The sequence below is a fragment of the Pseudorasbora parva genome, chromosome 7, assembly GCF_024679245.1.
Source record: "Pseudorasbora parva isolate DD20220531a chromosome 7, ASM2467924v1, whole genome shotgun sequence".
Classification (NCBI taxonomy): Eukaryota; Metazoa; Chordata; class Actinopteri; order Cypriniformes; family Gobionidae; genus Pseudorasbora; species Pseudorasbora parva.
Genome location: NC_090178.1, coordinates 28,159,179 through 28,175,151, shown reverse-complemented (window position 1 = coordinate 28,175,151; position 15,973 = coordinate 28,159,179). Strand labels below are relative to the sequence as shown.

Here is a 15,973-nt window from a genome sequence, read left to right as displayed (position 1 = left end):
CCAATCTGCCATTGTTTAAAACAAACCATGTGTATTATTGTACATCTGTGTACAAATGTGTGCAAATTATTTATTATAGAAGTTGTTTAAATAGAATAAAAATGGTGCTCTATAAAGAAAAGATGCATTGAGTAATAGTGGAAATTGAAAACGCTGTAAACTTTTTAAACCTTTATCTCAATGAAATCTTCAAAAACAAACAGACATTATATTTGTTGTTAATTTTTGTTAAGGTTTCTTTAGTTACTCTTAATAAACTACTTTAGTTAACATGAACAAATAATTAATACTTCTTCTACATCTTTAAATAATCTTAGTTAATTTATTTTAACTAATACATTAATAAAATCAAAAGTTGTTAAATGTGTAAACATTGCACTGTGAAGTGTGAACTAATATAAACAAACAATGAACAACTAACTATATTTTATTAACTAGCATTAACAACGTTGAATAAACACTAACAAATGTAGCCTGTTAGTTCGTGTTCGCTAACAATTGAGACCTTATAGTTTTAAGGCATTCCCCATTTTAAGCTGCTTGAAGGATGTAAATAAAATGTTCACAACGTTTTTAAGTCCTACAAAACTAAGAGCTGGAAACAACACAATAGCTCCTAGTTTGCAGAGTGCACGTGATTGCAATGTTGCAACCATGGTTGCAACATGTGATGACCGTTTGGTTTGTCAAACACTAGAGGGCGGTATTGTGACGCTGCTTTATGATTTTAATCAAAATACTTTTTTTGTCAAATGGATCAGTAATTTAGTTTATACGTGTCATTCTTCTATTTGTTCATTTACTATCTAAACCCACTCTCAATGACTAATATATATTTTTTCCATTATGCTAATGGACTTCTACCCTAAGTAAAAAATCGCATCCTCATTTCACGTCATTTACGTGCTTTGCTATGAACTGAAATGGCACTAGCGTTGCGAAAGGCGTTTGCGAAAGCTGAGAGTGAAGGTTCACTGTGAATGGTGTGAGAGGTGGAGTTGCAGGACGGAGTTAAACAGTGCGTGAGACCTCACGAGCGCCACACACTCACGGAAACCCAACCGCAGCTACTTCCGCCCACACTAAAGATGGCGGCTCCCTTCATGGAGAAAATAGCCGAATATTTCGGTTCACCTGAACCGGCGATTCGATTGATTTTGTCTGTCTTATTAGGTAAGTGAATGGCGCACATGCGAGAGCTTTCAGAATCTGCTCTGAGCTTCTGATGAGTGTCGTTAGGAGTGGTTAGAAACGTGGACAGGTATGTAACGCTAGTTGTAGTTGTATTAGAAGTCTGCTCAAGTCACACCTCAAGTCCAAACACTAAAGACACGGAACCAAAACAACAACTATCTGCATTCACACCGACTTTAGCTAACATCAAATGTCGCCCAGGGTGACCTACATGTCAAGCGAGATTTCATGGTTAGAGCCACACAACTGCCAGGATTGCAACTAGTTTAACTCGTTAGACCTTCATCTGACAGCTGTCTTTTCATTTTGCCACTGTATTTTAGTTCTTTGACCTAGAGTTAGCTGTAAGGATTAATTGCAAATGAAGCTGGGTTTCAAGGTTTCAGGTTACAGGTTGATAAGAATAGGGTTCTGAGAGCAGATAGCAGGGTGCTCTGTACTTTGGCCAGGTGTATCGAAGTGGACTGGACTGCTTAACCGCTTCAGCCAGATGAATGACATGTGGGAACAAATATTTGCATGTTTTCGATGGACTGTTACATTACTACTGTAGTCTCGTTGTGCTTTTCATGTGTTTGTCATATATGTAACGTTAGTGTTTCTAGTCCCTCAAATATTTTTTTAACCATATGGATCATCAGAATGATGCATGCTAAACTGCCTTTCAGTTTTAACCTGTGCATATGTTGATGAACCTGTTTCCATTGCAAAGCTGTTCAATGAGGATGGTATGAGGAAAAATGCTTTACCTTTTTACTATGGAATGGATGCACAATATATTCCTTTTTTAACATTATAGATAACCTTCAGTTGACGCTCACTTAAAGAATTTAAGTAGTTATTTTTGAGCCATGCTAACAATATTATTAGAAAAAGAGAATTGAAATATTTAAAACAAAATCGAAATATTAAATTAATAACTTGAATTTGACCAAAAAAAATAGACATCGCCAATAATAAAGTAGGTAGATGAAGTTAGATAATTACTAAAAACTAAAACTAAAAAAAAGCTGAATAAAAAAAAACAACTAATCAAAATTATAAAAGCACATAATACAATTACTAAAAATGAAGCAAATGAAATCAAAACCTGAGAATATAAAAATGAATCAAAATTTTAAGTAAATACTATAAAAGTATATAAATAGTACTGCATTTTTATTGCACTAAGCATTTTAAGTAAGGGCTAAGGGCTCCACATTATCGCTTGTTCGGGGCAAGTTGATTTTGCGAAAGGACAAGTAGAAGAGAATTTTACTTGCCCGATTGGACAAGTAGCCTGATTAAATGTCAATAGCAAAAATAACTAAGGAATCACCAAAATTATTCTGCATTCGTTTAGTGAAAGTGGCGATTGATAATGGAATAATGGATAATAATATATATAATGTAGTAACGCTAACAATGTTGCGCTGTTAAGAAATCGAAAAAAATGAGCACAGCTTACACAGAGGAACACATTTAATTAACTTTCTGCGGTAAAAAAGTTTTCCTGAATACATCCTGACTGAAAATGTAACACTGATTTCATATGACAATCCATAAACAATTAAAGGGGTACTTCAGCGCTGGGAAGATTAAGCTGTATTTAAACAGGGTCATTAATGTAGTAGAAATCTAAAATAATTTTTGAATTTGGTGCTTTCTAGACTGAGAAAATACAGAAAATGTAAAATGAAACATGATGAAACACAGCAATTCCCAGAATGCTTCGCTGCCCTACGAGGCCACTCCCAAAGCCACCTCTCCTGAATCACTGATCACTTTCTCACCACCGTATTCATCTTCATAAAATCAGTTCAGTTAGAGATCAGACACTACAATTAAAAACTGAAGGTGTGTGTTCAATATATTGTGATTTAGCTGCTGAGTAAGTGTCACAAATGCAGCAGGAGTAAGATTACAGTCATCGCGAATGAGCTGAGGTAAACGCGTCTGCACTCACGGCAGTAGTTCTCAGCATGTGTTTAGTATGCCGCGTTTTCAGTTCATGCCTTTGGAAGCTTAAAGGGTTAGTTCACCCAAAAAGGAAATTGATGTCATTAATGACTCACCCTAATGTCGTTCCACACCCATAAGACCTCCGTTCATCTTTAGACACAGTTTAAGATATTTTATATTTTAGTCCCAGAGCATATGCAGTCTATGCACACTTTACTGTCCATGTCCAGAAAGGGAATAAAAACATAATCAAAGTAGTCCATATGTGACATCAGTTGGTTGATTAGAATCTCTTGAAGCATCAAAAATACATTTTTGGTCCAAAAATATAAAAAACTACGACTTTATTCAGCATTGTTTTCAAACCTCCATGAATCAGTGAATCGATCAGTGATTCGGATCGTCAATGTCACATGATATCAAGGGGGTAATCTTGCACTCAGAAAGCGTTCCACCCATAGGGGCGGCCATTGCTAACTCAGCCATCACCTGCTGTTAGCATCCCATTGACTCCCCTTCATTTTTGAGTCACTTTGACAGTGAATAACTTTACATCTGAGGCGTTTAAAGATTCCATTTGTCCATTGTTTATTTTTAAAGAAACACGACAATGCATAAAAGGCTCCATTACCTTGTATCTTACACTATCGCCCCGCAGAAGCTGTTTTTGTTAAAATAGGCTAACTATTGCGTCATAACCAACGCGACTCTGTCGCACAGTTGAGAAATGACCATATAAAGACGCTCAGAAGCAATCTTCAACTGTCTATGAGGCAGTTGGGGGGCACATGGAGACATAAAGTCCGATAAAGTCATGGGGGAAGAATGGGGAGAAGCCGATAGTGAGCCAAAAGCAACGGGACAAAACATTTAAACAACGTGATTCAGATTTTACTTTCCACAACTACTAGAAGACCTACAACTGTCAGACAGGTTCCTCACGTCACATCTACATCGTCAAGCTCAGTCTGAGCCTGCGCAGTTCGCTCAGCCATCATGAGTGCTTCTCTAATTGACTTCATTTTCCGCCGTTGAAGTCTATGGGATCGCTCTGTCCATTTCTTTTACTGTCTATGATGATTTCAGCAGTTTGGCTGACACGTGATTCATTTGTCATATGAATACAATTTTGCATACTGTACATTATAATGTTGTGATGCCTAAATTCACTTGCAGTATTAAACTTGTATTTCTAGTGTTGCAGCCATATTACTCATTCATTGGCCATAACATGAAAATATTTAGATATTAATATTTAATATTTGTGCATCCCAAAACAGACTTTATAGGTCATTCCTATCCGTCAAACGCTCAAAGCTTTCTCTATGGTTGCGCCCTCAAGAGTGAATGTGCCATGATGACACTTATTCATGCAGGGAGCGTTTATCTACAGTTGCCTCACATTATATGCCTAATCTATTTCTCTCTCTCTTTCCCCTGTAGGTTATCCCTTTGCACTGCTCTACCGGTGGTTTTTCTTTCATCAGTCTCCAACAGTTGTTCATCTCTTCCACACATTCTCCGGCCTGGCACTGGCCACGTTTAATTTTGGTGAGATAGAGAATGAAGCAGGGAAGCAGTGAGGAGCTGAAAGATCTGATAACTAGTGTCTTTACAACTGTAACTTGTTTAAGTGAGGCCTACTAGCTTTTTTAGCCACACACTACTGATCATGATTACGTGAATGTCAGTCTTAAGATCTACAGCAGGCCACGTCGGTTAGCGGCTGTCGGTCCACATTTGGACTGGTGCATTTTTCTGCTTATAGTTCAGTTCCTCCAGTTTCCCACAATCTTGAACTTGCTCTGTTCACACAGATTTGATTGCATCTTATCTAATTGCACAAATGAGGTGTGCATGTAACGTATGTCAGCAGTTTTTTTAAATACTGGACAACATCAAAGCGGTTCAAACATTTTCTCACTGAATAGGAGTTTAAAAAGGGAAGATTAGGAATACTTTTTAAATTAAGTTTTAAAAGTATTATTAATGGAATATCACAGGTCTGTGTCCGAATTTTTTGTTTGTTTGTTATCCCTTGTGTGGTTGAATTTGGTCATAGATAAGTTCCTTTAGCAGTTCTTCTTTTAAAGTTTCCTAATTTCAAAACAGTTTGGCTAATGGGTTTGGCATGTCGCTTATGCTCAACAAAAAAAGCTATTTTTATTTGATCTAAAATACAGTAATATTGTGAAATATTTTACAATTTTAAATAATTGTTTTCTATTCCTGTGAATATTTAGCATAATTACTCAAGTCTTCAGTGTCACATGATCCTTCAGAAATCATTCTAATATGAACATCTCTCATTATTATTGCTGTTGGAAACAGCAAATATTTTGGGGGAAACGTGAGTTTTTTCCAGAATTCTTTGAATAAAAAGTTCAAAAGAAATATAAAATCTTTTGTAACAATGTAGAAGTCTTTGAACAAAAGTTTTAATTTCTTTACAAAATTGACTGATCCCAGATTTTTGAATTGCAGTGTATATTTTTCAGTCTCATAAAGTTAATAAACACACACCATTTAAGGTTTTTATTTTTATTTTTCGCTAAATGTTCACATTAGACGTCCAGTGAAAGCGTTTAATTATTTATTTTTGGCCCCTGTCAGATTTCCCCTTGAGGCTATTCTCTGTAAAGTTATTGACCGTTTAGTCTCCTTGAGAACAAGGTGGTAAAGTGAAGGGTATCCTTGCTAACTGCTCTGCATTCTGTGGTAATGATTTCCTGGTGACTGTGGCTTTGGCATGAAGAATATTGTGACAGAGACATGAGGTTTTGTCATCGCCATGGCCTGGTGTTGAGAGCGTAGCTAATGAGAATATGAGTGGCAGGTTGAAAGGCAAGCTAATGAAAACAGATGAGTGTTTTTGTGTTAGGAAATGTGAAAATTAACGTGTGCTTGTATTCTGTGTATTTGATTTCTTTTGCGCTGCACTTGGATCTAATAGCAGGTCTGCCTCTCTTTGTCCCTATCTGAGATATTTTACTTTTGTTTGTCATTGAGTCTGAAATCTTGTCTTTCTCTAACTTTTTCCTCTGTTTCTATACTATCTAGGGATAGTTTGCCCGAAACGATCAATATTTTGTTCTCATCATCATTTACTCACCCTTTTATTGTTCCAAAACCACTTGACTTTTCTCCCGTAGATCACAAAAGAAGAATTTTTGAAGAATATCCAGCCACTTTTCCCCCCGTATAATGAATACGAATGGGAACAGGGTCTGACAGGCTCCAAAATGTCAAAGAAATGTATCACTAAAGTATAATAAATGTAGTCCATACTACTTGTGCACCATATTTCAGCTCTTCTAAAGTCATACAATATGCTTGTGTGATAAACAATTGAATTACAGATAATGTTCACTTCCATCTTGTACTGGAGCTTTATAAATGTACAAATAACTTTAAAAATGCTACATCGTACACTGTTGGTTCTCATGAGCCAATCTGATTGATGTTAAAGATGGCATATTTGATTTGTCAGTGAATAAGTTTAACATTTTTGTTCTAAAGCTTACATATGGCTTCAGAAGACTTAGAATATAGCTCACGTTTATAGGCTTACAAAATTTAGATCACGCTTATGATACTTTTGATGGTATTTTTGTTATTTTGGAGCTTGACATACCCAGTACTCACTACTCATTTGTTATCATGATATGGAAGAGAGAGACCTTCAAAAATATTACTCCTCCAATTACAAAAATTCTCCTTTTGTGCTCCACAGAGGAAAGAAAATGAAGCAGGGGTGAGTAAATGACGCAATTGGCATTTTGGCTGAAGTATTCTGTTAAAATCTTCATATCGTAGATAAACTGTTATATTGTGATGTCATGGTCGGGTACTGCTGGAACACAATAACTCTCATCTCTCCATGTCTTATCTCAGGGTATCAGGTCTGTCACTCCTTCTTATGCGTAGTCATTCAGTTCTTGATGCTGAGGCTGATGGGAAGGACAGTCACGTGCGTTCTGAGTAGCTTTATCTTTCAGATGGTGAGACAACACACATTTACTTTTCGTTATCTCTTTATCAGTTCTTGTGCTCTTGACGTGATCTTGTGCATGAAATGTTGTAAGCTTATCAGTACCGTATTGGATAATTTACATATTTGGGAAAAAATGCAGACTGATACTTCTTTCTTTCTTGCTTTTACTTGTGTGAACTTATGATGCCATTCTCCATGACCAATGTTATATTTTATGTCAGGGTCACCTAGACCTCAGTTAAAAAAACATGATTAAAGGAGAATGTTTTTGCCTGGTGTACACACTGAGAGATATACATTCCTGCCAGTTTTGATTTCTGCATATCTGCTGTGGTAAAATAAAGCAACACATAATTTATTGATAAGGCTAGAGGAACCTAAAAGAATTTGAAGGGAAATTAAAAACGTAATTTTAAAGTAGTGTTGCACCGATACTAGAAAAATACCGGTCCTAGAAAAGTATTGCGATACCCTGCAATTACAAACAGTACGATATGGAATTTTATTAGTAGCCTACTGGTATTTTAAGGAGGACAGCTCTAATATGAGCTGTATTTCTTAATTTGCATCAATGCGTGACGTGTAGTGACAGCAGGTGTGAGGACGTGTGTGCAGAGCTCTGGTTCCACCGTTTATATATATATATATATATATATATATATATATATATATATATATATAAGCACGCACACCCCTTGTAGACAACATGCGATCGCGATTCAGTTCTTTCACGGATTATTGTTTGGGTTTGAATTGTCAAAAATATGTAAAAATGCACGGTCTTGCAAGTATTCATGTAAACAGAGTCGGATAAAATTGAGAGCCACAACATGCTTGGCTAAATAACTCAAATATATTTATTAAAGGTCCCGTTCTTCGCGATTCCATCTTTCAAACTGTAGTTAGTATGAAATGTTGCTGTTAGAGCATAAATAATACCTGTAAAATTATAAAGCTCAAAGTTCAATGCCAAGCGAGATATTTTATTTAACAGAAGTTCCATTTCAAAGCCTACAGCGAACAGCCGGTTTGGCTGAAACATGAAATTGATGTCATTAATGACTCACCCTAATGTCGTTCCACACCCGTAAGACCTCCGTTCATCTTCAGAACACAGTTTAAGATATTTTATATTTAGGCCGAGAGCGTATCTAAGTGTAGGCACACTTTACTGTCCATGTCCAGAAATGGAATAAAAACATCATCAAAGTAGTCCATATGAGACATCAGTTGGTTAATTAGAATCTCTTGAGGCATCGAAAATACAATTTGGTACAAAAATCACAAAAACTGCGACTTTATTCAGCATTGTCTTCTCTTCCCTGTTTGTTTTCAATCCTCAAATAAACGGTTGTGAATCAGCGTATTGATTCATGATTCAGATCGCCAATGTCACGTGATTTCAGCAGTTGGACACGCGATCCGAATCATGAATCAATGCGCTGATTCCTCTTATTCCTGCAATAAGAGGAGGGAATGGTCAAAAACCAGGACAGGAACATGCTGGCCAAGTATATTTTTTGTTTAAAAAAAATAAAACAATGAAAAATATAACTACTGTTGTCATATTAATCAATTACTTTTACTGGAGTTTTTTTTTTACCGTGGTATCAATTCGATTCAGTATGGTATTGAGGTATTTTAGTCTGGTATCGTATTGAAGTCATAATTTTGGTATCGTGACAACACTATTTTAAAGTTAGCATCGTTAGGATCTCTTTAATCCTGACAGACATAAAAAGTCAAGTCAATGTCAACCGAACCTGAGGGTGTATGCTGTCTCTTTTTGTGTGACAGACATATCTGTTGATGGGTTATTACTACACAGCTACAGACGAGTATGATATCAAATGGACCATGCCTCACTGTGTCCTCACACTCAAACTCATTGGTATGATGACTACTTTTGATTCTTATCTCTTCCTTGCCTATTATTCCATTATACTTTATATATTTACTGGGTTCTGTTAAACTTTTTATCACAAGGCACTGAAGTTAAATTAACATATAGTTACAAAATACCATGGTACAGTAATGGAGATGAAAAAATAATTGTATAATAATAATTATAGATGTCATTATTTTTATGTTTGTTGTTGATTATTAACAAGTAGATGTTAAAAATGAATTACACTAAAATCAATCATTTTAAATCCTACAACTGAATTTTGAGATTACATTTTGTAATATGCAATGTGTTATACATTTTTTCTACTGTTATTCAATTATTAGTGTTTTTAGTTTTTGAGTATCAGAGGGCAGAAAAAGTCAAGTAAATAGAAAAATAGATAGAAATAAAAAAATAGGAAACTAAAATGCACAATAAATATAGTATGGTATTATACATCCCTACCGTATATATGTACTATGGTATGTTATTTCCTTGGTACTTGTCTTCTAAACCATGGTATTTAGTGAACTATTGTGATTACCATTGTTATTACACTTTATTTCCTATTTTCTCACACTATATAAAAGATATATTTTCTGTAATTTTGTTGTATGTGATCTGCATCTCCTTGTTTTTATTTTCGTCTGCCATTGGCAGCTCTCAAGTCATGTTAGTACTAATGATGTTTAATTTTCTCATTGCAGGTTTAGCGCTTGATTACTATGACGGTGGCAAAGAAGTGAGTGTGACTTTATGAGCTCCTATTAACTTCCACCATTTCTGTCTTCCTTTGCTCGGTTTGTTCACCTGTCATCCTCCTATCATTATCTCACTGCTTTTCCTCTTCCTGCATCACTCTTTGTATTTGTATGCATGATTTGAGCACAAGGAACTGATGGGGAACCACAAAGTATCTTCTTCAGTTGTGTAGCAGGCGTTCTGCTAAATGGCCATTATGGATCAGTGTAATGCTGCCTGGCAAGGTGAAATGTAGTCAAGTTCCCGGATATCTAATTGTGCAATCTTTTAGTTCTAGTGATCTGTGGCTCTCTGTCTAAATATTAATAGCAGCTGTGGCTTGACACATTTGGCATCTTCCTGTTATGGTGTGAGAGGTTTTATCTGTTGCGTTCCCTCTCTGTGCAAATAACTGTAGCCTCCCTAAAAAGCTAATTCATACTCAAAGCAATGTTTTATTGCTGGTGTAAAGATTATCTTATGACCGAAAATAAACCCTGTTTATACCTGGTATTAACATCCGTCTCAGTTGATTCAATCAGTCTGACAGATCGCTGTTTACACCTGGTATTATGTGTCTCTTTTGACCAGCTGTGATAACATGATTTCACATCACATCAATTATTCTCTCAAATGCTGTATATTTGTCATTTAAATCAAGTCAAAAATGTAATGTTTCACCCTCAGAATGAGGTTTAAGTGGACAAGAAAAATCACTAAGGCCTGGTTTCACAGACAAGGCTTAGATTAAGCAAGGATTTGGCCTTAGTTGAATTGGGGCATTTAAGTAGCTTTTTAAACTGTGTCTTAGAAAGAAAAAAAACATTACTGGTGTCAATCTTCAGACAAAACAATGGCACTGACAAATTTAAAGATAAGTCAGTACATGTTGTTTTCAGTTAAATCAGCTCACATGTATTTTAGTCTTGGACTATCTTAAGCTTTGTCTGTGAAACCGGGTGTAAATGTTTCTGTACTGACCACTTGTGATGGGATCACTTGATATGGATCTCAGTATCAGGTGTAAATGGGTGTATATTAGTGCTGTCAAATATATATATATATGTTTGTGTGTGTACTGTGTAGAATTATTATGTATATATAAATACACACTCGTATATATTTAAGAAATATTTGCACATATGCTGTATATATATTTAAATAAAATATAAATATTTTTTATGTAAATAAATATATTTCATTAAAAATATACATGCATGTGTGTGTGTGTGTGTGTATTTATATATACATAATAATTATACACAGTACACACACATGTAAACATGAATTAATCTACTTGACAGCCATAGTTCTAAACAAGAAAACTGTCTAAATTACACTGCTGTTCAAAAGTTTGGGTTGGTAAGATTTTTTTGGGCAAAGAAATTCATTATTTTATATTTAATAAGGATGCATTAAACTGATTAAAAAAATTACAGAAATCTTTTGTAACATTATACATTCGCTGTTCTCTTAGGCTTTCTATTCTTCAAAGAATACTGAAAAACAATGTATCAGCTTTTCCTAAAAAGAAGTTTTAACTAACGAAATGTTTCTTGAGCAGAAATCAGCATAGAAGGATTTCTGAAGTGTCCTGTGACACTGAAGACTGGCGTAATGATGCTGAAAATTAGATTTGTCATCACAGCAATAAATTACGTTTTAAAATATATATAAAAATACAAAACCATTATTTTAAATGGTAATAATACTTAACATTATTATCAAATAAATGCATTCTTCGTAATTTTAAGAAGACTTCTTTCATTTAAAAAATCTACTGACCCCAAGCTCCTGCAGCCAGTCCCAAAATCCCAGTCCATCTCGTTTAATTAATTTACTCGTTTTCTTTTATGCAGCAATCTCAGATCAACGCAGAACAGAAGAAGTCTGCCCTCAGCTCTACGCCGTCTCTGCTGGAGGTGTTTGGTTTCTCATACTTCTATGGAGGCTTTCTGGTAGGGCCTCAATTCACACTGCGAAACTATCAGATGCTGGTGTCTCGAGAGATGTCCGATGTCCCCGGACAACCACCCAATAGGTAAATGCACAAAATCTCACAAGCTTAACAATAGTAGCTTAGCCAAAGTCTGCCAAACCAATGATTTTACTTTCTATAGACAGTTTTTCATCCAAAGTGATTTGCAGGATTCATTTGTCTGTTACAAGGACAATGACTTATTTTACTTGCTCAAGGACACAGTGGTAATGAACAAGTCTTAGTAACACACTCTTGCGACATCTTTGTGTCTGTTTAGGTGTTCATATAGGCACTGAATGCTCCATATGATGAAGAAAATAAATGATTACCAGTGCATTAAAAGTCAATCAGAATGCAGACAGATTTTACTTTAAAAAAAAAAAAATTATTAGCAGAGACAAATCTTAAAGAACAGCAAAACCATTTACAATAACATTAAACGGAAAGATAGCACAGTCTTTACTCCTATTGTCACATCATGTCTCTGCATATTTGCATAAAGTTACGGTTTTCACAATATTGTCGAATTGTTAGACAAACCCAGCTTGATCTACCGGGGATTTGATTTCGCCCTGCAACTCAGTCTGTAAACCTGTACATTAATTTCTACTGCTTCTGTTACGCTGCATTCACACGGGGCGTAGGCGTTAACGCTTCCCATTTACTTTGAATGGGTGACATCATCTGTTGCCGAACTGAATTGTGGGTTCCGTCGCGGCGCTTCACTCGCGTTGCAAGCGGCAGAAGTTGAAGAATTCTCAACTTTTCAAGCGCCAGCGCAGGCGTCATCCAATCAGATCGCCGTATGCAAATATCCTACAGCAGACGCTAGCCAATTGCGTTCATTACTGCTCCGTGAACCATCCAGATCATAGACCGTTAAAAATCCAGACGCAGCTCCTGGACCACTACGTGATATTCTTCCCGCTGTCGGCGTTTTTCAGGATTTAATGTACTTAACAGCTTCGTGCACCTGTGCAGTGCGCTGACAACAACTACACGGGCAATCGCACTCGCACATACAACCAAAAAAGGCGCTTTTTTGTGTTGTGTTTTGGTCCAAGCGGCAAGTTAATGTGATTGGCTGTTGTCACTATGACGATCGCGTCAGCACCCAGTTTCAGCCACGCCCTCCGTCAAGCGTTAACGCCTACGCCCCGTGTGAATGCGGCGTGTAAGGCCGCCCAAATCGTCCCAATGGAGGCTAACGATCGGCGGGTGAAGGTCGCTGCGCATTCGTCTTTTCAGCGGGGAAAAGGGGGATTTTATTCCAATCCCTCGTTATCTGACTCCATTTATTAATAATTTAGAATTTGGGTTAGAATGCCAATTGGTTATTTGGTCATTCAATTTTAATAGTTTAAGTAGGCTACACATTTAATTATTCCGTTTAACCCTTTGTTGAAATTATACCCAACCTGAATAATTCCAGAGCAAGTCAGAATCTATCAAAGTGTAACAATTTATTTAACAGTCAGGTAAATGTATAAAGCCAATTACATAGTCAATTCAAAGGTAATCCATATATAACATCAAATAGTCTGAAGTAAAGAATGAAATATATACCTGACTTCTGAAAATTACATAATGCTGGCTATCTTGAAAAGACATCCAGCATTACGGGCTGACCGGTTTAAAGTGTCAAGCCTTGAGCTCTTTGCAACATTTCCTTAAATACCCAGAAACAAATGCACAAACTCTTTCAAATGTAAACACGAGTGCACAATGGGAATTTGCATTGATCAAGACTTGTATTGATCCAAAGGCCAAATGGCTGAAAGCCACACCCACCATACACCAAGGAAAGATATCTTTAAACCCTTAAAACATTTATGATGTTCTAGTTTACTTCTGTGGAGTAGAGATATTTGTACCAGTCGCACTGAGACATTTCAAACGATATCAAACACATATAATACTGCATTGTGAGGATTGACATTGTAACAAAGAGATTTCTGGTGCATTTCAGGTGATCTCAAGTTTGTGGGAGCAGTAGTTTGGGGGAAGTTTCATGTGAAAGGAAAGGCATGTAAATTAGAGTCATTCATAGATGATTCACTCAGTGTGATGTCGTCTCGGACAGAGACTCTAACTCTATGAATAAGCTCAGATGCTAATTTCCTTTATTTTCTCAGAGAGTCCTTGTTCTTCATTCAGACATTTCGGCATATACTAGTTTTTTCAGTCTTACAGTTCCACCTCTTGATCCCAATGGGTCAAACTCTGGTGGTCCTATGGGATCACTGTTAGACGTTGGTTAGACGTTGGTTCAATCCTTGAGATGACGAAATTGTCTTAGCAGCTGCAGAGCCCTTTGGAAGGTTCTTTGTTCACCTGCAGGACACCGTCTTACCAGGTGTGTGTAGCTTGAGTTTAAGCTGGTGGGTGAATGTGTTCAGGTGTTCTACCTGTGGTTCAGCACAGCATGTTCATAGAGTCAGTCTCGGACCTTGGTGAATGTTCAGTTAACGTGTCACTTCTTCATGGGGAAGCTTCTGCTTCTGCACCTTCCCGATAATCTGACTCTCCTTGTGTAATTCTCACACCTCCAATGGTGTGGTTCACTGGGTAGATTTCAATGGGTTGAAGGCTTCTCCGTAGTTGACACCTGAAAAGAGTCTTAATGTCCACTTAACGACTGAACACTGATGAACTTAAAGCCATAGAGAAATGCATAAGAACATACAATGCAAGAAAACAAAAATAAAAAACAATGTGGGTTCACGTCAGCAGTGCGATTGGTACACCTTCTCTCAAGTGTTTTTTTAAGGTCATAATTGGTGGGGTGGTATTTAATCACCTAATTCTTCACTATCACTGTGATAAAGTGACAGCGGAATTTAAGTATTCTTGGTCTGGATTACCTAAGGAAATGCAGCAAAAAGTCAGTGCAGTTTATATATTAAAATAGATGATATGCATATAATAATAACATCATCAATAATATTCAATATTCAATCACAATTATGAAGATATACATATATATATAATAACCACTGTGTTTGTTCAGGAATCTTCCAATGCAATTAAGGCAGATCTAAATATGTTTAGTCATACAATAATGGAGATTGTGTATTCCTTGTCACAGTGTGTGTGTGTGTGTGTGTGCGTGAGTGTGTGTGTGTGTGTGTGTGTGTGTGTGTGTGCGTGTGCGTGTGCGTGTGAGTGTGTGTGTGTGAGAGAGAGACTTTGAGAGACTGTGAGAGAGTGAGTGTGCGTGTGTCTGTGTGTGTGTGTGTGTGTGTGTGTGTGTCTTCGTTAGATTGTCATCATGTGACCAACTCTACTGTCCTGTGTGTTTGAAGCTATTTGGATCTGTTGGTGTGAAAAGATGGACAATAGATCTTTAGTGAAGTAACACTTTTGGACTCTATGCCATCTATGATGTGTAGTGTACAACCTGGACAGATTTGATCTGTTTCAGGTGATATGAGGGTGTAGTGAAGGAGGTGTGTGTTCTGTGTTCTGTGTTTGTTTTTGGGAGATGGGTGGAGTCTTATCAATAACAATCTGTGTTGCAAAATTTAGTTCCAGTGCTACACTGGTAGGTCATTTTGTGAAGTGTGAATGACCCCATTAAGTGTTTTCGCACCCATCTCCATCATTCCAGGTTGTTCTGACAATTCCATTGTTTTGGCTCTGATGGGGGTGTTAGCCCCATCTTGGTGTCCATCCTACAAGGAATTGCAGTTGTAAACCTGAGACAAAAATAATGCAGAGAATCACAGTTAATTCTGACATTATCAACAGCTTCACAGTCAGGTTTGGACTTATTTGAATGGCACTATTATGTCTGTTGCAATTTTCATCCTGGCTGTCACATGAAACAGAGTTTCATCGGCCAGGTCTGAATTGTTGCTGTTGTTTTAGTACAGTGTGTGACACCTTAAAACTGTTCTTACAGTCGAGCCTTCACAGTCTGCTGTGAGCATTAGAGACCCCAGTTCTGCTGGAGAATTTTTCTGGATTAATCAGAGCTTTTATCGCTCATACTGTCATGAATTCCGATGGGTTGGTTCCCATGGCTTTATTTCCAGTTGCTCTCTTTACAGTCAGATCTGTGGGCAGAAATTGATTCACCTGTTTTGGTGTTGTCTGCATTGAATTTTGTTTTACGGTGTCGCACACACATTTGATTATTTGAGGTCTCTGTGACCTGTAAAAAAAAATTGAGGTACTTCTGTGGTGAAGGGTGAATTGGTTTGCTATTATCAGTGCCACACATATAGCTGTG

At 36.8% G+C, this 15,973-nt stretch overlaps 1 protein-coding gene across 3 annotated transcripts in view; it reads left to right on the top strand.

The window, feature by feature from the left end:
- Window positions 1-984: 984 nt before the first annotated feature.
- Window positions 985-15,973, top strand: part of lpcat3 (lysophosphatidylcholine acyltransferase 3) — a 29,298-nt gene continuing 14,309 nt past the window's right edge. Inside the window, exons 1-6 of one of the 3 annotated variants that reach the window (XM_067448923.1) lie at window positions 985-1,173; window positions 4,579-4,686; window positions 7,027-7,136; window positions 8,927-9,020; window positions 9,725-9,759; window positions 11,618-11,799. In XM_067448923.1, coding sequence (XP_067305024.1) covers window positions 1,089-1,173; window positions 4,579-4,686; window positions 7,027-7,136; window positions 8,927-9,020; window positions 9,725-9,759; window positions 11,618-11,799 — 614 coding nt within the window. In that variant the 5' untranslated portion in view covers window positions 985-1,088. The other 2 variants (XM_067448924.1, XM_067448925.1) reach the window with 2 other exon arrangements.